This window comes from Scyliorhinus torazame, chromosome 5, assembly GCF_047496885.1.
Source record: "Scyliorhinus torazame isolate Kashiwa2021f chromosome 5, sScyTor2.1, whole genome shotgun sequence".
Lineage (NCBI taxonomy): Eukaryota > Metazoa > Chordata > Chondrichthyes > Carcharhiniformes > Scyliorhinidae > Scyliorhinus > Scyliorhinus torazame.
The window spans coordinates 117,253,175-117,276,538 of record NC_092711.1 but is presented as its reverse complement, the minus strand read 5'-3'; the positions used below and the strand labels follow the sequence as shown (position 1 = coordinate 117,276,538).

General features: G+C 47.9%; 2 protein-coding genes across 7 annotated transcripts in view; both read left to right on the top strand.

Moving 5' to 3' along the window:
* The window catches only part of LOC140421695 (uncharacterized), a 40,518-nt gene extending 25,365 nt beyond the window's left edge, over window positions 1-15,153 (top strand). For 4 of the 5 annotated variants that reach the window (XM_072506512.1, XM_072506513.1, XM_072506515.1 and 1 more), the window contains exon 3: window positions 12,780-15,153. In XM_072506512.1, the coding sequence (XP_072362613.1) occupies window positions 12,885-13,994 (1,110 nt within the window). In that variant the 5' untranslated portion in view covers window positions 12,780-12,884 and the 3' untranslated portion in view covers window positions 13,995-15,153. Of the gene's footprint in view, window positions 1-6,933; window positions 7,168-12,779 lie in introns of those variants that run through there. The other variant, XM_072506516.1, reaches the window with a different exon arrangement.
* Window positions 15,154-16,654: 1,501 nt separating this feature from the next.
* On the top strand, window positions 16,655-21,812 carry LOC140421711 (uncharacterized). Of its 2 annotated transcripts, none has more exons than XM_072506571.1 (2): window positions 16,655-16,761; window positions 17,992-21,812. In XM_072506571.1, exon 2 carries the CDS (start codon window positions 18,426-18,428, stop codon window positions 19,182-19,184), a length of 759 nt encoding a protein of 252 aa, XP_072362672.1. In that variant the 5' UTR covers window positions 16,655-16,761; window positions 17,992-18,425; the 3' UTR covers window positions 19,185-21,812. The 2 variants fall into 2 exon arrangements, with proteins under 2 accessions (XP_072362672.1, XP_072362673.1); XM_072506572.1 differs by lacking the exon at window positions 16,655-16,761 and adding an exon at window positions 16,957-17,073.
* The last annotated feature ends 1,552 nt before the right edge of the window (window positions 21,813-23,364 follow it).

Genomic DNA, 23,364 nt, shown 5'->3' with positions numbered 1-23,364 from the left:
CACGTCTGCGAACTGACAATAAAATCAATGATTCATAACTGAGACCAGTTTTATATTCCAGATTTAGTAATTGAATTTACAGGTAGTGTGGTGGTATTTGAACCCATGTCCACACAGGATTACTCTGGGACCCAGGATCACTATTCCAGTGACATTACCATAGCACAACCATCACGAACCAAATAACATTGAACATCAGCAGAAACAAACTCAAACTATCAAAATGAACAAGGTTGAGTGTGATTAACGGCAGCATTAGAAACAGAATCCAAACTCTCCAATCACCAGTGCACTCGCACATGTGTTAGCAGATTGGCTAACTGTATGAAACCCTTCCCACACTCAGAGCAACTGAATGGCCTCTCCCCAGTGTGAACCCTCTGGTGTGTCAGCAGGGCAGTTGACTGAGTAAATCTCTTCCCACACACAGAGCAGGTGAATGGCCTCTCTCCAGTGTGACTGCGGCGATGAGTTTCCAGCTCCGATGGGTAATTGAATTGCTTCTCACAGTCCCCACATTTCCACGGTTTCCCCATGGTGTGGCTGCGCTTGTGTCTCGACAGGCCGGATGAATGGCTGAAGCCTCGTCCACGCACTGAACATGTGTAGGGTTTCTCACTCTGGTGAACGGTGCGTTTTCGCTCCATGTTCAAATTCCGATGATAGGTTTCAATAAATGGAGCAGCTGTCAGATCTTGAAATGATGTTTCTTTTTTTTTTAAATAATATTTTATTGAAAATTTTTGGTCAACCAACACAGTACATTGTGCATCCTTTACACAACATTGTAACAATACAGATAATAATGACCTTTTTAAATTTAAACAAAAACAACAACAAATAAATAAATATTAAATAACAAAAAATAAAAACTAGCCCTAATTGGCAACTGCCGTATCTCAGGCCACACCCCCCCCCCATCCCTCCCCCCCCCCCCCCCCCCCCCCCCCCAAGTCCTGGGCCGCTGCTGCTGCCTTCTTTGTTCTCCCCTATCTATCTTTCCGCAAGATATTCGACGAACGGTTGCCACCGCCTAGTAAACCCTTGAGCCGACCCCCTTAGGACGAACTTAATCCGCTCTAACTTTATGAACCCCGCCATATCATTTATCCAGGTCTCCACCCCCGGGGGCTTGGCTTCTTTCCACATTAGCAATATTCTGCGCCGGGCTACTAGGGACGCAAAGGCCAAAACATCGGCCTCTTTCGCCTCCTGCACTCCCGGCTCTTGTGCAACCCCAAATATAGCCAAACCCCAGCTTGGTTCGACCCGGACTCCTACTTTCGAAAGCACCTTTGTCACCCCCATCCAAAACCCCTGTAGTGCCGGGCATGACCAAAACATATGGGTATGATTCGCTGGGCTTCTCGAGCACCTCGCACACCTATCCTCCACCCCAAAAAATTTACTGAGCCGTGTTCCAGTCATATGTGCCCTGTGTAATACCTTAAACTGAATCAGGCTTAGCCTGGCGCACGAGGACGACGAGTTTACCCTGTTTAGGGCATCTGCCCACATCCCCTCCTCAATCTCCTCCCCTAGCTCTTCTTCCCATTTCCCTTTTAGTTCGTCCATCATAGTCTCCCCTTCGTCTCTCATTTCCCTATATATATCCGACACCTTACCGTCCCCCACCCATTTCTTTGAGATGACTCTGTCCTGCACCTCTTGTGTCGGGAGCTGCGGGAATTCCCTCACCTGTTGCCTCGCAAAAGCCCTCAATTGCATGTACCTGAATGCATTCCCTTGGGGCAACCCATATTTCTCGGTCAGCGCTCCCAGACTCGCAAACTTCCCATCCACAAATAGATCTTTCAATTGCGTTATACCTGCTCTTTGCCACATTCCATATCCCCCATCCATTCCCCCCGGGGCAAACCTATGGTTGTTTCTTATCGGGGACCCCCCCAGTGCTCCGGTCTTTCCCCTATGTCGTCTCCACTGTCCCCAAATCTTCAGTGTAGCTACCACCACCGGACTCGTGGTATAGTTCCTTGGTGAGAACGGCAATGGGGCTGTCACCATAGCCTGCAGGCTGGTCCCCCTACAGGACGCCCTCTCTAATCTCTTCCACGCCGCTCCTTCCTCCTCTCCCATCCACTTACTCACCATTGAAATATTAGCGGCCCAATAATACTCACTTAGGCTCGGTAGTGCCAGCCCCCCCCCTATCCCTACTACGCTGTAAGAATCCCTTCCTCACTCTCGGAGTATTCCCGGCCCAAACAAAACCCATGATACTCTTTTCTATCCTTTTGAAAAAAGCCTTTGTGATCACCACCGGGAGACACTGAAATACAAAGAGGAATCTCGGGAGGACCACCATCTTAACCGCCTGCACCCTCCCTGCCATTGACAATGCTACCATATCCCATCTCTTGAAATCTTCCTCCATCTGTTCCACCAACCGCGTCAAATTTAGCCTGTGCAATGTGCCCCAATTCTTAGCTATCTGGATCCCCAGGTAACGAAAGTCTCTTGTTACCTTCCTCAACGGTAGGTCTTCTATTTCTCTACTCTGCTCCCCTGGATGCACCACAAACAGCTCACTCTTCCCCATGTTCAATTTATACCCTGAAAAATCCCCAAACTCCCCAAGTATCCGCATTATTTCTGGCATCCCCTCCGCTGGATCCGCCACATATAGTAGCAGATCATCCGCATATAAAGATACCCGGTGTTCTTCTCCTCCCCTAAGTATTCCCCTCCATCCATTGGAACCTCTCAGCGCTATCGCCAGGGGCTCAATCGCCAGTGCAAACAGTAATGGGGACAGAGGACATCCCTGCCTTGTCCCTCTATGGAGCCGAAAATATGCCGATCCCCGTCCATTCGTGACCACACTCGCCACTGGGGCCCTATACAACAGCTGCACCCATCTAACATACCCCTCTCCGAACCCAAATCTCCTCAACACCTCCCACAGATAATCCCACTCCACTCTATCAAATGCTTTCTCGGCATCCATCGCCACTACTATCTCCGTTTCACCCTCTGGTGGGGCCATCATCATTACCCCTAACAACCTCCGTATGTTCGTGTTCAGCTGTCTCCCCTTCACAAACCCAGTTTGGTCCTCATGAACCACCCCCGGGACACATTCCTCTATTCTCATTGCCATTACCTTGGCCAAGACCTTGGCATCTACATTGAGGAGGGAGATTGGTCTGTAGGACCCGCATTGTAGCGGATCCTTTTCCTTCTTTAAAAGAAGCGATATCGTTGCTTCTGACATAGTCGGGGGCAGTTGTCCCCTTTCCTTTGCCTCATTAAAGGTCCTCGTCAGTAGCGGGGCGAGCAAGTCCAAATATTTTCTGTAAAATTCAACTGGGAATCCGTCCGGTCCCGGGGCCTTTCCCGTCTGCATGTTCCTAATTCCTTTCACCACTTCTTCTACCGTGATCTGTGCTCCCAATCCCATCCTTTCCTGCTCTTCCACCTTGGGAATTTCCAGCCGATCCAAAAACTCCATCATTCTCTCCCTCCCATCCGGGGGTTGAGCTTCATACAATTTTTTATAAAATGTCTTAAACACTTCATTCACTCTCTCCGCTCCCCGCTCCGTCTCTCCATCTTCGTCTCTCACCCCCCCTATTTCCCTCGCTGCTCCCCTTTTCCTCAATTGGTGTGCCAGCAATCTGCTCGCCTTCTCTCCATATTCATACTGTACACCCTGCGCCTTCCTCCATTGTGCCTCTGCAGTGCCTGTGGTCAGCAAGTCAAATTCCACATGCAGCCTTTGCCTTTCCCTATACAGTCCCTCCTCCGGTGCTTCCGCATACTGTCTGTCCACCCTCAAAAGTTCTTGCAACAACCGCTCCCGTTCCTTACTCTCCTGCTTCCCTTTATGTGTCCTTATTGATATCAGCTCCCCCCTAACCACCGCCTTCAACGCCTCCCAGACCACTCCCACCTGAACCTCCCCATTGTCATTGAGTTCCAAGTACTTTTCAATGCATCCCCTCACCCTTAAGCACACCCCCTCATCCGCCATTAGTCCCATGTCCATTCTCCAGGGTGGACGCCCTCTTGTTTCCTCCCCTATCTCCAAGTCTACCCAGTGTGGGGCATGATCCGAAATGGCTATAGCCGTATATTCCGTTCCCCTCACCCTCGGGATCAATGCCCTACCCAACACAAAAAAGTCTATGCGTGAATAGACTTTATGGACATAGGAGAAAAACGAGAACTCCTTACTCCTAGGTCTACTGAATCTCCACGGGTCCACCCCTCCCATCTGCTCCATAAAATCCTTAAGCACCTTGGCTGCTGCCGGCCTCCTACCAGTCCTGGACTTCGACCTATCCAGCCTTGGTTCCAACACCGTGTTAAAGTCTCCCCCCATTATCAGCTTTCCGGTCTCTAGGTCAGGGATGCGTCCTAGCATTCGCCTCATAAAATTGGCATCGTCCCAATTCGGGGCATACACGTTTACCAACACCACCATCTCTCCCTGTAATTTGCCACTCACCATCACGTATCTACCCCCGTTATCCGCCACTATAGTCTTTGCCTCGAACATTACCCGCTTCCCCACTAATATAGCCACCCCCCTGTTTTTCGCATCCAGCCCCGAATGGAACACCTGCCCTACCCATCCTTTGCGCAACCTAACCTGATCTATCAGTTTCAGGTGCGTTTCCTGTAACATGGCCACATCTGCTTTAAGTTTCTTAAGGTGTGCGAGTACTCGTGCCTTCTTTATCGGCCCGTTAAGCCCCCTCACGTTCCACGTGATCAGCCGAGTTGGGGGGCTTCCCACCCCCCCCCTTGCCGGTTAGCCATCATCTTTTTCCAGCTTCTCGCCCAGTTCCCACGCAGCTGTATTTCTCCCAGACGGTGCCCCCCCGCCCATCCTTTCCCGTACCCACTCCCCCCTTTCCCCAGCAGCAGCAACCCAGTAATTCCCCCCCCCCCCCCCCCCCGCTAGACCCCCCGCTAGTGTAATTACTCCCCCCATGTTGCTCCCAGAAGTCAGCAAACTCTGGCTGACCTCGGCTTCCCCCCGTGATCACGGCTCGCCCCGTGCGGCGCCCCCTCCTTCCTGCTTCTCTATTCCCGCCATAATTATCATAGCGCGGGAACCAAGCCCGCGCCTCTCCCTCGGCCCCGCCTCCCATGGCCAACGCCCCATCTCCTCTCCCTCCCCACCTCCCCCCATCACCACCTGTGGGAGAAAGAAAGGTTACCATACCGCAGGATTAATCATACAATCAATCTTCGCACCCCCCCCACTCGTCCCACCACTTTGTCCAAACGTTCATTTTCGTAGTCCAATCATTCCAATTTTTCTTCTACAATAAAAGTCCACGCTTCATCCGCCGTCTCAAAGTAGTGGTGCCTCCCTTGATATGTGACCCACAGTCTTGCCGGTTGCAGCATTCCAAACTTTATCTTTTTTTTGTGAAGTACCGCTTTGGCCCGATTAAAGCTCTCCCTCCTTCTCGCCACCTCCGCACTCCAATCTTGATAGACGCGGATCACCGCGTTCTCCCATTTACTACACCGAGTTTTCTTCGCCCATCTAAGGACCATTTCTCTATCCTTAAAACGGAGAAATCTCACCACTATGGCTCTGGGAGCTTCTCCTGCTCTCGATCCTCGCACCATAACTCGGTATGCTCCCTCCACCTCCAACGGACCCGTCGGGGCCTCCACTCCCATTAACGAGTGCAGCATCGTGCTCACATATGCCCCGACGTCCGCCCCCTCCACACCTTCAGGAAGGCCAAGAATCCTCAAGTTGTTCCTCCTTGCATTATTTTCCAGTGCCTCCAACCTCTCCACAGATCGTTTCTGGTGTGCCTCCTGTATCTCCGACTTCACCACCAGGCCCTGTATATCGTTTTCATTCTCTGCTGCTTTCGCCTTCACGACCCGAAGCTCCTGCTCCTGGGTCTTTTGTTCCTCTTTCAGCCCTTCAATCGCCTGTAATATCGGGGCCAACAACTCTTTCTTCATTTCCTTTTTTATCTCCTCCACGCAGCGTTTCAAAAACTCTTGTTGTTCAGGGCCCCATATGAAACTGCCACCTTCCGACGCCATCTTGGTTTCTGCTTGCCTTCCTTGCCGTTGTTCCAAAGGATCCGCTGCAATCCGGCCACTTTCCTCTCCTTTTTCCATCCGTGTCCAGGGGGGACACCCTTCTGGTTTACCGCACGGTGTTTTCAGCCGTTGAAATTGCCGTTGGGGCTCCTATCAAGAGCCCAAAAGTCCGTTTCACAGGGAGCTGCCGAAACGTGCGACTCAGCTGGTCATCGCCGCACCCGGAAGTCCTGAAATGATGTTTCTGATGTCTCACTGCAAATCCTCTCCTAATATCCTGTGGAATTGATTTTAACAAGAAAACAAGGATGATAGAACTGTAAAGAGGCCTGTAAATCCCCATCCCACACACTCTCCCTCCTCCCTGGACTGAAATCCAAACCCATCTCACCATTTCTTTCCTCCACTCCCAGTTTTCTCCCTCCCTCTCCTCTGCCTGGGTTCAGTTCTCCAGCTCCTGTCTGCAGACTGACAATAAAATCAATGGGTCTTATTGGGGGTTTGGGGCCTCCAGCGGGTGTTTGTGAATCCTCCCCACCCACCTGCCAGGGTTTCCTTCCTTGTCAGAGATCAGAGTCCTCATTGATTTGAGTGCAAAGTGTAAGCTCTTATTTATTATCCTCCCCCATCCTCTGATGTGAACCATCCTCCAGTGGCTGAAGCAGGATGGTGCCCGTTAACCTGTGCCTGTTCCTGGGAGGGAGAAGTCCCGCAGCTGCAAACCAGGGAGCTGACAATGATTGTGAATGGTTTGCGGATCCACTAAGTGTTTCAAAATCATCCCACCCACCGTCTGACGCTGACTCCGCTTCTCCGGGACAAACAAGCGCCGAGCCATCAATCACACTGCGCATGATCCAAACTCTCTCTCTCTCGCACAATACGCATGCGCACTGGTATCCGGCTTCCTCTGCCGCACTGCGCATGCTCAGATCACAATATTCGGGGAGTGATTGACGGTTGATCTGGACCAATAGGAAAAGGCACATTCCTGGAGGACAAGAGGGAGTGGCTGGTCCTCCGACCAATTGGAATGTATAATGGGCGGAGCCAATGTGACTGGAGCATGCGCAGTGTGAGTAATGGCGATGGAGAGCAAGTTCATGTCCGGATTCACAATTGGTAAAGTGTATTTTTGCTTGAATTGAGGGAGCGAAGGACCGACAGGTGGCTGGAGAGGCTTCTTAAACATGTTGTGTAAACTTTAAACCCCAAATAAGAACCTACCGGTTTCCATTTATACAGAGTGGGGGCCACAGCTGCTCGTGATCGGCCCCCATTATTGGCCACCATCTTTATTCGGGGCAATGCAACCGAACGCTGGCAGTGTCGCCAGCTTTGTTGGGGGCAATGTTTTGAATGATTGGGACGTGCCTGGTCCCCATTGTTCAGAATGGAGTCAACCTGTCCATCAAACTACATTACCCTTTGAGTCCCAATGTCTTATTGAGGAGACAGAGAGGTGGCAGAGTAGGGATGACGGAAATGAATCCTGTTCTCTTGAACCCACTTCTTCAGATTCGTCAAATCCCCTCGAAAACTCCTCCTTATCTTAATTCTATGCCCCTGGTTATTGACCTCACTACTGACGAGAAAAAGCTCTTCCTATCTTTCAGGATATAAATTGAACATGGGGAAAAGTGAGTTGTTTGTGGTGCATTCAGGGGAGCAGAGCAGAGAAATAGAGGACTTACCGTTGAGGAAGGTAACAAGGGACTTTCGGTACTTGGGGATCCAGATAGCCAAGAATTGGGGTACATTGCATAGGCTAAATTTAACGCGGTTGGTGGAACAGATGTCCCTGTCATTGGCAGGGAGGGTGCAGCCGGTTAAAATGGTGGTCCTCCCGAGATTCCTTTTTGTGTTTCAGTGCCTCCCGGCGGTGATCACGAAGGCTTTTTTCAAAAGAATTGAGAAGAGTATCATGAGTTTTGTGTGGGCCGGGAAGACCCCGAGAGTGAGGAGGGGATTTTTGCAGCGTAGTAGGGATAGGGGGAGGCTGGCACTACCGAGCCTAAGTGAGTACTACTGGGCCGCCAATATCTCAATGGTGTGTAAGTGGATGGGAGAAGAGGAGGGAGCGGCGTGGAAGAGGCTGGAGAGGGCGTCCTGTAGGGGGACTAGCCTACAAGCTATGGTGACGGCGCCGTTGCCGTTCTCACCGAAGAAATACACCACAAGCCCGGTGGTGGTGGCTACACTGAAAATTTGGGGGCAGTGGAGACGGCATAGGGGAAAGACGGGAGCCTCGGTGCAGTCCCCGATAAGAAATAACCATAGGTTTGTTCCGGGGAGAATGGATGGGGGATTTGGAACATGGCAAAGAGCAGGGGTAACACAATTGAGAGATCTGTTCGTAGATGGGACGTTTGCAAGTCTGGGAGCGCTGACCGAAAAATATGGGTTGCCCCAAGGGAATGCATTCCGGTATATGCAACTGAGGGCTTTTGCGAGGCAACAGGTGAGGGAATTCCCGCAGCTCCCGACGCAGGAGGTGCAGGACAGAGTGATCTCAAAGACATGGGTGGGGGACGGGAAGGTATCAAACATATATAGGGAAATGAGGGACGAGGGGGAGATTATGGTAGATGAGCTGAAAGGGAAATGGGAAGAGGAGCTGGGGGAGGAGATTGAGGAGGGGCTGTGGGCTGATGCCCTAAGTAGGGTAAACTCATCGTCCTCGTGTGCCAGGCTAAGCCTGATACAATTTAAGGTGTTACACAGGGCGCATATGACTGGAGCACGGCTCAGTACATTTTTTGGAGTAGAGGATAGGTGTGCGAGATGCTCGAGAAGCCCAGCGAATCACACCCACATGTTCTGGTCATGTCCGGCACTACAGGGGTTTTGGGTGAGGGTGACAAAGGTGCTTTCGAAGGTGGTTGGGGTCCAGGTCGAACCAAGCTGGGGGTTGGCTATATTCGGGGTTGCAGAAGAGCCGGGAGTGCAGGAGGCGAAAGAGGCTGATGTTTTGGCCTTTGCGTCCCTAGTAGCCCGGCGCAGAATACTGTTGATGTGGAAGGAAGCCAAGCCCCCGGGTGTGGAGACCTGGATAAATGGCATGGCAGGGTTTATAAAGTTGGAACGGATTAAGTTCGTCCTAAGGGGATCGGCTCAAGGGTTCACCAGGCGGTGGCAACCGTTTGTCGAATACCTCACAGAAAGATAGAGGGAATGGAAAAGAAGAAGACAGCAGCAGCAACCCGGGGGGGGGAGGAACCAGAAGGATTCTCAGGGATGTTAGTGTATATGTATAATATGTATAGGTAGTTGTTATAGGTAATTGTATATTGGATTGTTGGATTGTATTTCTGGAGAGTATTTATTTTGTACAAGGCAGTTGCCATGTAGTTTTGTTTTTGATTTTGTTTATATATTATTTATTTCTTTGTTTAAAACTGGCCATTGTTATTTATATTGTTATATTGCTGTGTAAAGGATACACAATGTACTGTCATGTTTGGCCAAAAAATCTTGAATAAAATATATTTAAAAAAAAAAAAAAGCTCTTCCTATCTACCCTGTTTATGTCCTGCCCCATGTGGGTCTGTTCAGTCACATGAAGACCCATGGCTGAAACTCACAACCCTGAGTAGATGTCCTTCTGGAGTCCAGGGGCTGCTGACAATGACGAGGGACAGTGTGGAGTAGGCAGCATGAGCAGGCATCCTGGGCCAGGGTGGCGAGGAGGGAATGTTGCGAATTTCTATCCTGGACTGATTATGATGGATTTTGGAAACTCCTTTTCCAAGCGGTTAGAAAGGCGATTTACACACCGCAAACTTAAACTAAGAGAAATGTTTATCCCTTTGCAATTACTATCCTGGACTAACACTGCTGACTTTTGTAAACGGCATTCAGAGGAGGATTTGCAGACAGGACACTGAACCAAATATCACATCAAAATCTTACATTGTGACTTGATTCATCAGGACATGGATATTATTGGTCTTTGAGTGTAAGCATTGAGTTCCAGGTCATTACCACTGTGTAAAATTTCTTCCTGACATTCCCCTGTATAATCTTGCTCAAAATCTTCAATGTGTCCCATAATGCTTTTCGACAGCTAATGGGGACAGCTATTTTTTTAAATTATAATCGGCCTTAGCTAAACGTATTAGAAACTTGTACACCTTTATCAAATCTATCCTAAGTCCCATTTACTCCAAGGAAAACAACCCCAGTTTCTCCAATGTAACTTTGCAAATATAATCCATCATCCCTTTGAGAGGGGCGAGGATTAATGAGGATAGTGATGTAGTGAGGGGGAGAGGATTAATAAGGAAAGAGGTAGTGAGGGGGAGAGGATTAATGAGGAAAGTGAGGTAGTGAGAGGGAGAGGATTAATGAGGAACGAGGTAGTGAGGGGGAGAGGATTAATGAGGAAAGTGAGGTAGTGAGAGGGAGAGGACTCATGAGGAAGAGGTAGTGAGTGGGAGAGGATTAATGAGGAAAGTGAGGGGGGAGGATTAATGAGGAAAGCGAGGTAGGAGGGGAGGATTAATGAGGAAAGTGAGGTAGTGAGAGGGAGAGGATTAATGAGGAAAGTGAGGGGAGAGGATTAATGAGGAAAGAGAGGTAGTGAGGAGGGGAGGATAAATGAGGAAAGAGAGGTAGTGAGGGGGAGAGGATTAATGAGGAAAGTGAGGGGAGAGGATTAATGAGGAAAGAGAGGTAGTGAGGGGGAGGATTAATGAGGAAAGTGAGGTAGTGAGGGGGAGAGGATTAATGAGGAAAGTGAGGGGAGAGGATTAATGAGGAAAGAGAGGTAGTGAGGAGGGGAGGATTAATGAGGAAAGAGAGGTAGTGAGGGGAGGATTAATGAGGAAAGTGAGGTAGTGAGGGGGAGAGGATTAATGAGGAAAGTGAGGGGAGAGGATTAATGAGGAAAGAGGTAGTGAGGAGGGGAGGATTAATGAGGAAAGTGAGGTAGTGAGAGGGAGAGGACTAATGAGGAACGAGGTAGTGAGTGGGAGAGGATTAATGAGGAAAGTGAGGGGGGAGGATTAATGAGGAAAGCGAGGTAGGAGGGGAGGATTAATGAGGAAAGTGAGGTAGTGAGAGGGAGAGGACTAATGAGGAACGAGGTAGTGAGTGGGAGAGGATTAATGAGGAAAGTGAGGGGGGAGGATTAATGAGGAAAGCGAGGTAGGAGGGGAGGATTAATGAGGAAAGTGAGGTAGTGAGGGGGAGGATTAATGAGGATAGTGAGGTAGTGAGGGGGAGAGGATTAATGAGGAACGAGGTAGTGAGGGGGAGAGGATTAATGAGGAAAGTGAGGTTGTGAGGGGGAGAGGATTAATGAGGAAAGTGAGGTAGTGAGGGGAGGATTAATGAGGAAAGTGAGGGGAGAGGATTAATAAGGAAAGAGAGGTAGTGAGGGGGAGGATTAATGAGGAAAGTGAGGTAGTGAGGGGGAGGATTAATGAGGAAAGTGAGGGGAGAGGATTAATGAGGAAAGAGGTAGTGAGGGGGAGGATTAATGAGGAAAGAGAGGTAGTGAGGGGGAGGATTAATGAGGAAAGTGAGGTAGTGAGGAGGGGAGGATTAATGAGGAAAGTGAGGTAGTGAGGGGGAGGATTAATGAGGAAAGTGAGGTAGTGAGGGGGAGGATTAATGAGGAAAGTGAGGGGAGAGGATTAATGAGGAAAGAGAGGTAGTGAGGGGGAGAGGATTAATGAGGAAAGAGAGGTAGTGAGGAGGAGGATTAATGAGGAAAGTGAGGTAGTGAGGGGGAGGATTAATGAGGAAAGTGAGGTAGTGAGGGGAGGATTAATGAGGAAAGTGAGGTAGTGAGGGGAGGATTAATGAGGAAAGTGAGGTAGTGAGGGGGAGAGGATTAATGAGGAAAGAGGTAGTGAGGGGGAGAGGATTAATGAGGAAAGTGAGGTAGTGAGGGGGAGAGGATAAATTAGGAAAGTGAGGTAGTGAGGGGGAGGATTAATGAGGAAAGTGAGGTAGTGAGGGGGAGGATTAATGAGGAAAGTGAGGTAGTGAGGGGGAGGATTAATGAGGAAAGTGAGGTAGTGAGGGGGAGGATTAATGAGGAACGTGAGGTAGTGAGGGGGAGAGGATAAATTAGGAAAGTGAGGTAGTGAGGGGGAGAGGATTAATGAGGAAAGAGGTAGTGAGAGGGAGAGGATTAATGACGATAGTGAGGTAGTGAGAGGGAGAGGATTAATGAGGATAGTGAGGGGAGACGATTAATGAGTAAATTCCAGAGCGTGGGGCCCAGGTAACTGATAGACTGGTCACCAAAATTGTGGAGTGATTAAAATCGGAAATGTTCAAGAGGCTGGAATTAAATAATCCAGATATATGAAGTCCATCCCCAGCCCCTCTTTTTCTATTTCCATTTATTTTTCTCTCTCCCTCTTTGAACCTCATCTCTCATTGCCTCTCTCTCTCTCTCTCGGCTCTCATTGCCTGTCCTGCCTATCCCACTCTCTCATTGATCCCCCCCCCCTCTCTTTCTGTTTCAATCTCTCTCTCACACATTGTCTCTCTTACTCTCATTGCCTCTCTATGTTTCCCCCCCTCACCGCTCCCTCAGTTGGAAGGGTCCATCTCTGATCAATGTCACTGAACCAGTCGGGTTTTTACGACAATCTGACAGTTTTCAGTCACTTTTTCCCAATGATGGTCCCACAAATGACCAGCTTCATTATGCTCAATTTCACAACCTGTCTTTGTGTGTTTCACTCCCTCTTTTCTCTTTTGAATCAATTTCACAGGTGAGAAGGGGAGGATTGCGGTCAAGAAACTCAAACCCAATATCACATTTGGGTCTGATGCCATCGCCCACTTTATCCTAAACTGAATATCATCGGAATTTGAACATGGAAGAAAAAAGCCCCGTTCACAGCGGAGAGAAACCGTACACGTGCTGTGTGTGTGGTCGAGGCTTTAACCAATCATCTGACCTGTTGAAACATAAATGCAATCACAGCGGGGAGAAACCGTGGAAATGTGGAGATTGTGGGAAGAGATTTAATCACCCGTCTGAGCTGGAAACTCATCGACGCAGTCACACCGGAGAGAGGCCGTTCACCTGTCCTGAGTGTGAGAAGGGATTCACTCAGTCATCCCACCTGCTGAGACACCAGCGAGTTCACACTGATGAGAGACCTTTTCAATGCCCAGACTGCAGGAAGTGCTGTAAAAGCTTTAGCGATCTGATGTCCCATCAACGTATTCACACTGACGAGAGACCTTTTAAATGTCCAGACTGTGGGAAATGCTATAAAAGTTCTGGGGAACTGATACGTCATCAACGTGTTCACACTGAGGAGAAACCGTTTAAATGCTTGGACTGCGGGAAGAGTTATAAAAGTTCTGGAGAACTGATGTCTCATCAACGTGTTCACACTGACGAGAGACCTTTCAAATGTCCAGACTGCGGGAGGTGCTATAAAAGTTCTGGAGAACTGATGCACCATAAACGTGTTCACACTGACGAGAGGCCGTTCAGGTGCTCTCACTGTGGGACTGGGTTCAGGAAATCATCTGGCCTCACTGAACACCAGCGAATTCACACTGGAGAGAGGCCGTTCACTTGCACGGAATGTGGGAAGAGATTCACTCAGTCATCCACCCTGCGGAGACACCAGCTGGTTCATACTGAGGAGAGACCTTTTAAATGCCAAGACCGCGGGAAATGCTATAAAAGTTCCGGGGAACTGATGCTCCATCAACGTGTTCACACTGATGAGAGACCGTTCAGATGCTCTCACTGTGAGTCTGGGTTCAAACAATCATCTCAACTCTCTAAACACCAGCGTGTTCACACTGGGGCGAGGCCATTCACCTGCACTGTGTGTGGGAAGGGATTCACTCAGTCATCCAGTCTGCTGACACACCAGCAGGTTCACAGTGAGGAAGCATTTAAATGCCCAGTCTGCAATAAGGGATATAAACGCCCTGAGGACATCCCACCTCATGACATATAAGCAGGTTCACATTGGTGAGAGGCCGTTCACCTGCTCCGAGTGTGGGAAGGGATTCACTCAATCATCCAAACTGCTGAGACACCACTGAGTTCACAAGTGACTTCAGGAGTTGTATTTTGCTGTCAACCACATCAGTGATGGATATCACACTGTCTGCAGAATTTGCTTTAGAATAAGGACATGTATAAGCAGCAGAAATTAATATACCATGTGTTTTAATTCTAAGTGGAATAAAACAATTTAAGAGAAAGGTCTTTCAAAAGTCAGTAGGAGCTACAAAAACTTTCGATGTCCCCTGGGATCATTGAGTCACCTCAGACAAATGCAGGGCTTCAGAACAGCCCATAAATTCTTCAAATTACCTTCCTGCAATTCTCACCACAAGCCAGGGCACTTGAAGGTATATAGAGATAGCAAGTAGAATAAAAGAAGCAAACTTCCTTCTTAGCTATGGAACCTTAGACACTTGAGAATGCCATTTGAAACAGTGGCTATCTGGACATCTATATATTGAAGAATATTGACACATTAAAAATAGAGAAAAGTAGAGGTGTGTCTCGAACAACTCCCTGTCCGACCACATTACACAAGCCATACACCAAATAGGAAGAAATGTGTATGTAAACAGGCAGATTCACAGAATCGGTACTCACTCTCTCTCCTGCTAAGAGTGCAGTCAAAGTTCTGTTCCTCAGCCTGCTTCGTCAAACAAAGACCATCGTGGATTTTGTAAGTATGTTTCTATTGAACTTCTTCGAAATGTATTAGAAATTGATATGAGATACTTCAGGATTTTCTATGTTTAGATATATCCTTCTCTTAGAGACGTTAGTGTGTTAGCAGATGACAAAGGGCTGTTAACTGATTTCTATTTTTAAAGGACTGTTAATCAATTCATATTTTTAACTCTGCAATTCTGTATGTATAAATTGAAAGTATTTTATAATATACTATTAGAAATAAACTGTGCAGTCTTACTCTCAATAATTTTGTATCCTTTCTGCTGTTGACCCTGTTATGTCTTTATTCATAAACTTCAATTCTACTGAACACGTTTTGAAAGTTCCTGTATACACCATCTACAGCACAAACCTCATCCACAAAAAAGTTGTATTAATAAAAGATGATTTACCATTAATAAATTTTATATCAGTCCATACTTGCTGATTTGGGTGTTAATATTTTCCTGGATTTTGACTTCTGGTTGCACGTGGTGAACTCTTTGGTGTCTCAGCAGAGTGGACGAGGTAGTGAATCCCTTCACACACTTGGAATAGACAAATGGCCTCTCCCCAATGTGAACTCGCCGGTGGACCAGTAGGTTAGATGACAGTGAATCCCTTCCCACAATCAGAGCAGGTGAACGGCCTCTCCCCAGTGTGAATTCTCTGGTGTGGCAACAGGTCGGTTGACTGAGTGAATCCCTTTGCACAATTGGAGCAGGTAAACGGCCTGTCCCTGGTGTGAACTCGCTGGTGTACAGCGAGTTGAGATGATCGCTTGAATCCCATTACACAGCGAGAGCACCTGAATAGGCTCTCATCATTGTGAACACGTTGATGAGACATCAGTTCGCCAGAACTTTTATAGCAGTTCCAACAGTCTGGGCATTTAAACAAACTCTCATCAGTGTGAACCCGCTGCTGTGTTAGCAGATGGGCTGAAATAGTAAATCCCTCCCCACATGTAGAGCAGGTGAACATCCTCTCCCCAGAGTGACAACGCCAGTGCTTTTCAAGGTCAGAAGGGGTCCTGAATCCCTTCCCACAATTCCCACATCCCCTCAGTCTTCCCAGTCTGCTTCACTGTGATGCTGACAGCAGGACACTCTTCCCAGGCTGCTTCACTGTGACGCTGACAGCAGGACACTTTTCCCAGTCTGCTTCACTGCGATGCTGACAGCAGGACACTCTTCCCAGTCTGCTTCGCTGAGATGCTGACAGCAGGACACTCTTCCCAGTCTGCTTCACTGTGATGCTGACAGCAGGACACTCTTCCCAGTCTGCTTCACTGTGATGCTGACAGCAGGACACTCTTCCCAGTCTGCTTCACTGTGATGCTGGCAGCAGGACACTCTTCCCAGTCTGCTTCACTGTGATGCTGACAGCAGGACAATCTTCCATGACCGCCTCACTATGATGCAAACCTTTTCCTTCCACAAATTGCGATACACCCTGATGAATTGAGTGACTCAGTCAGGTCCTGCGTGTAATGATTGGTTTAAGTGTCCCGCTGCAAATCCATCCCATTTAATATTCTGTAAAAAGGACTTTACAATAAAAAGGACATCACTGTGTGTCCTGGGTAGGAATTGAGAGACATTTTTCTTGGTTTGACTTTGCTATTTGTAAATCCTTCCCCTATAATCTCCGAGTTTCCAAACACTCGGTATAAACTCGGCGCCAGGATTTTGTAATTCGGGTTTGCAGTCCTGCACCGAGTGTTTGACAATCCCTCCCAGTCCACTCTCCTGCACTCGGCCCCTTTCTCCGCTGGACTTTCAACCTGACCGCCTTCTTCCTGACCCAGAAATCGCACAGCGCATGCTTCTCCTAGCCCCGCCCCTCATTCACTCCAATTGGTTGGAGGACCAGCGTTCCCGCATCACCAGTCCCGCCCCCTCTTCCTATTGGTCCGATGTCGATGTCAATCATTGTGCTGGAGCATGCGCAGCCAATACATTCAGACCAGGAGCCAGCAGCTTTTTAAAGGCGGAGTGCAGATCCAGAGCCGAAAATAAACAGTTGGACCGAGATAGAGCCGACGGGTATGTTAGAGAGACTTAATAAATTAATTAAATGGACACTGAACCCTGAATATACTCTCGGTCCCGGGATTGCTCGGTCCCGAGACTTTGCTCCTGATTTTAACGGCCGCCATCTTTCTAGGGCAATGTTCATCAAAGCGCACGCGCGGCCTCCATCTTTATTGGGGCAATGTGCAGCAAAGCGCATGCGGCTCCGCCATCTCTGCAGGGCAATGACTTCATCAGGATCCATGGGAATCATTCATAAAATGCGCGTTCATGGGGACTTTCAGATCAGCAACAGGAGAACTGTAAACCCATAGTCACTCAGTGGTACTGAAGTTTTGCTAAATAAAAGAGACATGGGGCGCGATTCTCCACTCCCACGCCCATGTTGCGTTCATCCGGATTGATGCAAAAATACCAAATTTCAAAGCAAACAACAATTGATGCTGCAGGACGAAAAGGTGTGGATTGGTCGGACACTCCGTTCTGACTGGTCAGGACCTTTCCATGGACATTGCAGCAGGGAGCTGTCATCTATGCCATTGTTTATTTTCAGAAGAGGTCCCTCTCCTGGACACATTCCATTCTCCGAGTATGAATATATGGAGCTTCTCGGAAGTTAAAGAGCCTGACTGATAATCTTTAAAATTTGGTATTTCTGTGTCTGCCCCGATGTCCTGATGGGGCTGGTTTAGCACAGTGGGCTAAATAGCTGGTTTGTAATGCAGAACAATGCCAGCAGCGCGGGTTCAATTCACATACCAGCCTCCCCGAACAGGTGCCGGAATGTGGTGACTGAGGGCTTTTCACAGTAACTTCATTGAAGCCTACTTGTGACAATAAGTTATTATTATTATGTATATCATTAAAAAGGGTTTTGACAGACGTCCTTTTAGCAATACTCCAGTGTCTTAAAGGATGAGAAAATAGGAGACAGAGAGGTGTAAGGAGAGAATTTCAGAGCTTGAGGATGAGAGAACTGAAGGTATAGTCAGTAATAGTGGAACAATTAAAAAGAGAATTAGAGCAGCGCCGATATCTTGGAGGTTTGTGGCGGTTGCAGAGATGGGTGATGAAGCCATGGAGAAATGTGAACACAATGAGGAGAATTTTAATCTAAAGGCATTTAGAGTGAGAAAGGAATTTGCAGATTTGGGGTAACGAAAGGATGAAAAAGTGTTCCATAGAAACTGGAATTCTATGTTCCTATTCCTGGGTGATGACTTTTGCAAATTCTTTTTGCAGAGAATTAGAAAGAGAGGATTTGCAGATGGGAAACTCAAATCAAATATCGCAAAGATCCAGCAGAGTCACTCGATTCATCAGGACCTGAATATCTTCTGACTTTGAATTGGGAGGAATTATTCATCTTTTCTGTCTGTGGGAAAAGACCTCAAACATAATGTGACTGGAAAAGCATTTAGACACATGCACCTGAGTGAGAGAGTTCCAGTGAACTGACCGTGGAAACATCAGTGCGATTGGAAAAGCACTGAGACCCACACAACACACACCTGAGTGAGAGTGTTCCAGTGAACTGACTGTGGAAAGAGCTTTAACTCGTTACAGTCTGCAAAAAAATCACACCATTCACAGTGGGAAGAGATCGTACACGTTTTGTGTGTGGACAAAGATTTAACTGGTCATTCAACCTGGAGAAACACAAGGACACCTGCACAATGGAGAAACCGTGGAAATGTGAGGACTGTGGGAAAGGATTCAGTTGCCCAGCCCTGCTGGAAATTCATCGACGCAGTCACACTGGGGAGAGACCATTCACCTGCTCAGAGTGTGGGAAAGGATTCACTCAGTCATCCCAACTGCTAACACACCAGCGGTTTCACACTGGGGAGAAACCGTTCACCTGCCCCGAGTGTGAGAAGGGATTCACTCAGTTATCTGACCTGCAGAGACACCAGCGAGTTCACACTGGAGAGACGCGGTTCAGCTGCTCTGAGTGTGGGAAGGAATTCATTCAGTCATCCAATCTGCTGAGACACCAGCAAGTTCACACTGGGGCGAGACCGTTCACCTGTCCTGTATGTGGGAAAGGATTCATTGGATCCTCTGACCTGCTAAGTCACCAGCGAATTCACAGTGCGGAGAGGCTGTTCAGCTGTGCATCCTGTGGAAAGAGATTCCGGACTTCAGCGCACCTCAGTGTACACCAGCGAGTTCACACTGGGGAGAAGCCGTTCATCTGCTCTGAGTGTAGGAAGCAATTTGCTCAGTTATCTCACCTACAGATACACCAGCGAATACACACTGGGGAGAGACCATTCACCTGCTCTGAGTGTGGCAACAAATTCACTTGTTCATCCCACCTGAGGAGACACCAGCGGGTTCACACAGGGGACAGGCCGTTTAGCTGCTCCACATGTGGGAAGATATTCACACAGTCTGGCAGCATGCTGAGACACCAGCGAGTTCACAAGTGACTGCAGGGATTTGATTTTGTTGCTATTGAACTCCTGACCTGAACTTCCTAACCCACAGGTCACAATCAGTAAGGATAGGCAACAACACCTCCTCCATGATCATCCTCAACACCGTTGCCCCACAAGGCTGTGTCCTCAGCCCCCTACTATACTCCTTATACACCTATGACTGTGTGGCAAAATTCCCCTCCAACTCGATTTTCAAATTTGCTGATGACCCCACCGTAGTGGGTTGGATTTCAAACAATGACGTACAGGAATGAGATAGAGAATCTGGTGAACTGGTGCAACAACAATAATCTCTCCCTCAATGTCAACAAAATGAAGGAGATTATCATCAACTTCAGGAAGCGTAGTGGAGAACATGCCACTGTACATCAATGGGAACGAAGTAGAAAGGGTCGAGTGCTTCAAGTTTTTAGGTGTTCAGATTCCCAACAACCTGTCCTGGTCCCCCCATGCCGACATTGTAGTTAAGAAAGCCCATCAATCACTACTTTCTCAGAAAACTAAGGAAATTTGGCATGTTAGCTGCGACTCTCACCAACTTTTACAGATGCACCATAAAAAGCATTCTTTCTGGTTGTATCACAGCTTGGTATGGAGCCTGCTCTGCTTAAGACCACAGGAAACTACAAAAGGTCGTGAATGTAGCCCAATCCATCACTCAAACCAGCCTCCCATCCATTGACTCTACCCATAATTCCCGCTGCCTCGGAAAGGCAGCCAGCATAATTAAGGACCCACGCACCCCGTATATACTCTCTTCCATCTTCTTCCGTCAGGAAAAAGATACAAAAGTTTGGGGTCACGTACCAACCGACTCAAGAGCAGCTTCTTCCCTACTGCCATCAGACTTTTGAATGGACCTATCTAGTATTAAGTTGATCTTTTCTCTACACCCTAGCTATGACTGTGACGTGGGCAGCATGGTAGCATTGTGGATAGCACAATTGCTTCACAGCTCCAGGGTCCCAGGTTCGATCCCGGCTTGGGTCACTGTCTGTGCGGAGTCTGCACATCCTCCCCGTGTGGGCGTGGGTTTCCTCCGGGTGCTCCAGTTTCCTCCCACAGTCCAAAGATGTGCAGGTTAGGTGGATTGACCATGATAAATTTGCCCTTAGTGTCCAAAATTGCCCTTAGTGTTGAGTGGGGTTACTGGGTTATGGGGATAGGGTGGAGGTGTTGACCTTGGGTAGGGTGCTCTTTCCAAGAGCCGGTGCAGACTCGATGGGCCGAATGGCCTCCTTCTGCACTGTAAATTCTATGATTACATTCTGCAGCCGCTCCTTCTTTCCTATGTACGGTATGCATTGTTCGCACAGCATGCAAGAAACAATACTTTTCACTGTGTACTAATACATGTGACAATAATAATCAAATCAAATCAAAATTATTGCTATTAATCACATCCGGAACTGAACCTTGTTCATTCTGACAGTTGGGATTTGTTGTTCCTGATGTTATTAATCTCTGTAACTGGGCTGGAGTTTAATATTCTGGATCTATAGCTGATTGTGTTCTTGGGGCTGCAGTGTCCCTTTAGGAAAGGCTGTCTGTGATCTTTCCCCATAATCCAGGAACTCTCATTAGAAATTAGTTTACAACAAGTTTCTGAACTTTTACTTCAAATTGCTAATTATTTAAAAGCTGTGATCTGAGATTACCAACCATCCTCCCAATGGAAACAATTTGTCCCCATGTAAACTTCTCAAGAATGGAAGCTCTCCTGAATGAACTGAAACCCCTTATCCCTGATGCTACCCTGGTAACCTTTCCCAGCTCCCTCTCCAGGGCCTTGAAATCTTTCCCAAAGTGGGGTGCACAGAACTGAACACAATACGTCAGCTGAGGATTAATCAGTGATTTGTAAAATTTCAGTAGAACTGCCTTGCTTTTGTACTGTACACACCCCTGTCAGCATCAACGGGGCCGAGGTGGAGATGGTTAGCAGTTTCAAATTCCTAGGGGTGCACATCTCCAAAAATCTGTCCTGGTCCACCCACGTCGACGCTACCACCAAGAAAGCACAACAGCGCCTATACTTCCTCAGGAAACTAAGGAAATTCGGCAAGTCCACATTAACCCTTACCAACTTTTACAGATGCACCATAGAAAGCATCCTATCAGGCTGCATCACAGCCTGGTATGGCAACTGCTCGGCCCAGGACCGCAAGAAACTTCAGAGAGTCATGAACACCGCCCAGTCCATCACACAAACCTGCCTCCCATCCATTGACTCCATCTACACCTCCCGCTGCCTGGGGAAAGCGGGCAGCATAATCAAAGATCCCTCCCACCTGGCTTACTCACTCTTCCAACTTCTTCCATCGGGCAGGAGATACAGAAGTCTGAGAACACGCACGGACTCAAAAACAGCTTCCCCACTGTCACCAGACTCCTAAATGACCCTCTTATGGACTGACCTCATTAACACTACACCCTGTATGCTTCATCCGATGCCAGTGCTTATGTAGTTACATTGTATATGTTGTGTTGCCCTATTATGTATTTTCTTTTATTCCCTTTTCTTCTCATGTACTTAATGATCTGTTGAGCTGCTCACAGAAAAATACTTTTCACTGTACCTCGGTACACATGACAATAAACAAATGCAATCCAATCCAATCCAAGTCTCCAGTACTAAACCGAAGATCCTATTAGATTTTTATAACAATTTTATCAGCCTGTCCTGATGGATTCTGAGGTTTGTGTGTATCCAGTCCCAGCTCAGGAGAGCTCAGATGATCCACACACTGTCCACAGGGAGGTTCTCCTGGTCCAGTGGGACCAAGATTCGTGTTTTAACTAACTCCAACAAAACTGGAGTAATCAGACTCTGGTCTGATTGCTATTTGTGGAATCTTACTTTGTACAAACTGGCTGTTGACAAACTTGTATTGATACAACAAAATTAATGTAATAAACATCCCAAAGCCTGTCAGAGGAGTTTCAGAAACAAAAAATATTGACACAAATTCACATAAGACAATGCTTGAACAGATGGCCAAAAGCTTGATTGGCGAGGCAGATTTTAACAACTATCTTTAATCAGGAAAGATAGAGGAGTGGAGAGGGTTGGGAGGGAATTTCGGAGTTCCATGTCTGCGTTGACCACTAATGGTGGATAAATTAAAATCAGGGCTTCAAGAGGTTAAAATGAGAGATTGCAGATTGATCAGCCGGTTGTGAAACTCGGCAAAGACACAGAGGGACAAGTCCATGGAGGGCTTTGAATAAAAGAATAGAGATTTTAAGGTCACAGCATGACTTGATCAGCAGTCAGTGTAGGTCAATGAGCACAGGGTAATGGGTGAACAGGACCTGGTGCGAGAAAACACATGGATATCAGAGTTTTAGATAAACTCACGTTTCCATGTGGGGATGGGGTGAATGTGAGAGGCTGGTCAGGAATGTATTGGAACCACCAAGTCTAGAGGGACCGGGGCATGGATGACGGTTTCGGCAGCAGATGGGGTGGGGATGGAGACAGGTGACATTGTGGAGACTGAAATATCTGGTATTAGTGACAATGTGGACCAAGAGTGCGGTTCAGCCTCAAACAGTTCCCAGGGAGAGGGATGGACTCGGGAGTTAGGGTACGGAATTTCTAATGGTGACTGAAGACAATAGCTTTGATCTTCCCAGTTTTTAATTGGAGGAAATTTCTGCTCATCCAGTACTGGATGTGGGATAAGCAGTTTGATAATTGAGTAACAGTGGAGGAATGGAGCGGGATGGTGGTGAGGAAAGCTGGGTGTTGTCAGTGTCCATGTGAAAACTAACACGGTGCTTTTGGATGATGTCACCTAGTGGCAGCGTGTAGATGGGAAATAGGAGCGGCCGAGGGTAGATCCTGGGGGACACCGAGTACAAGGACTTTGGAGAGGAAAGTGATATGAGATGGATGGTAGTTGGCGACGCCGGGGTGGTCAAGGTTTTTTTAGGATGGGCGATGACGGTGAATTTAAAGGCGAGAGCGAGAGGATCAAAAGAGATAGAGAACTGGAAACAGTATCAGCTAACATGGGGAAGTTGGGTGCTCAATACTTTAGTAGGAATAGGGTCAATACAGCAGAAGGCGAGCGCAGCACGGTGTTTAGCACTGCTGCCTCACGGCACCAAGGTCCCAGGTTCGATCCCAGCTCTGGGTCACTGTCCGTGTGGAGTTTGCGCATTC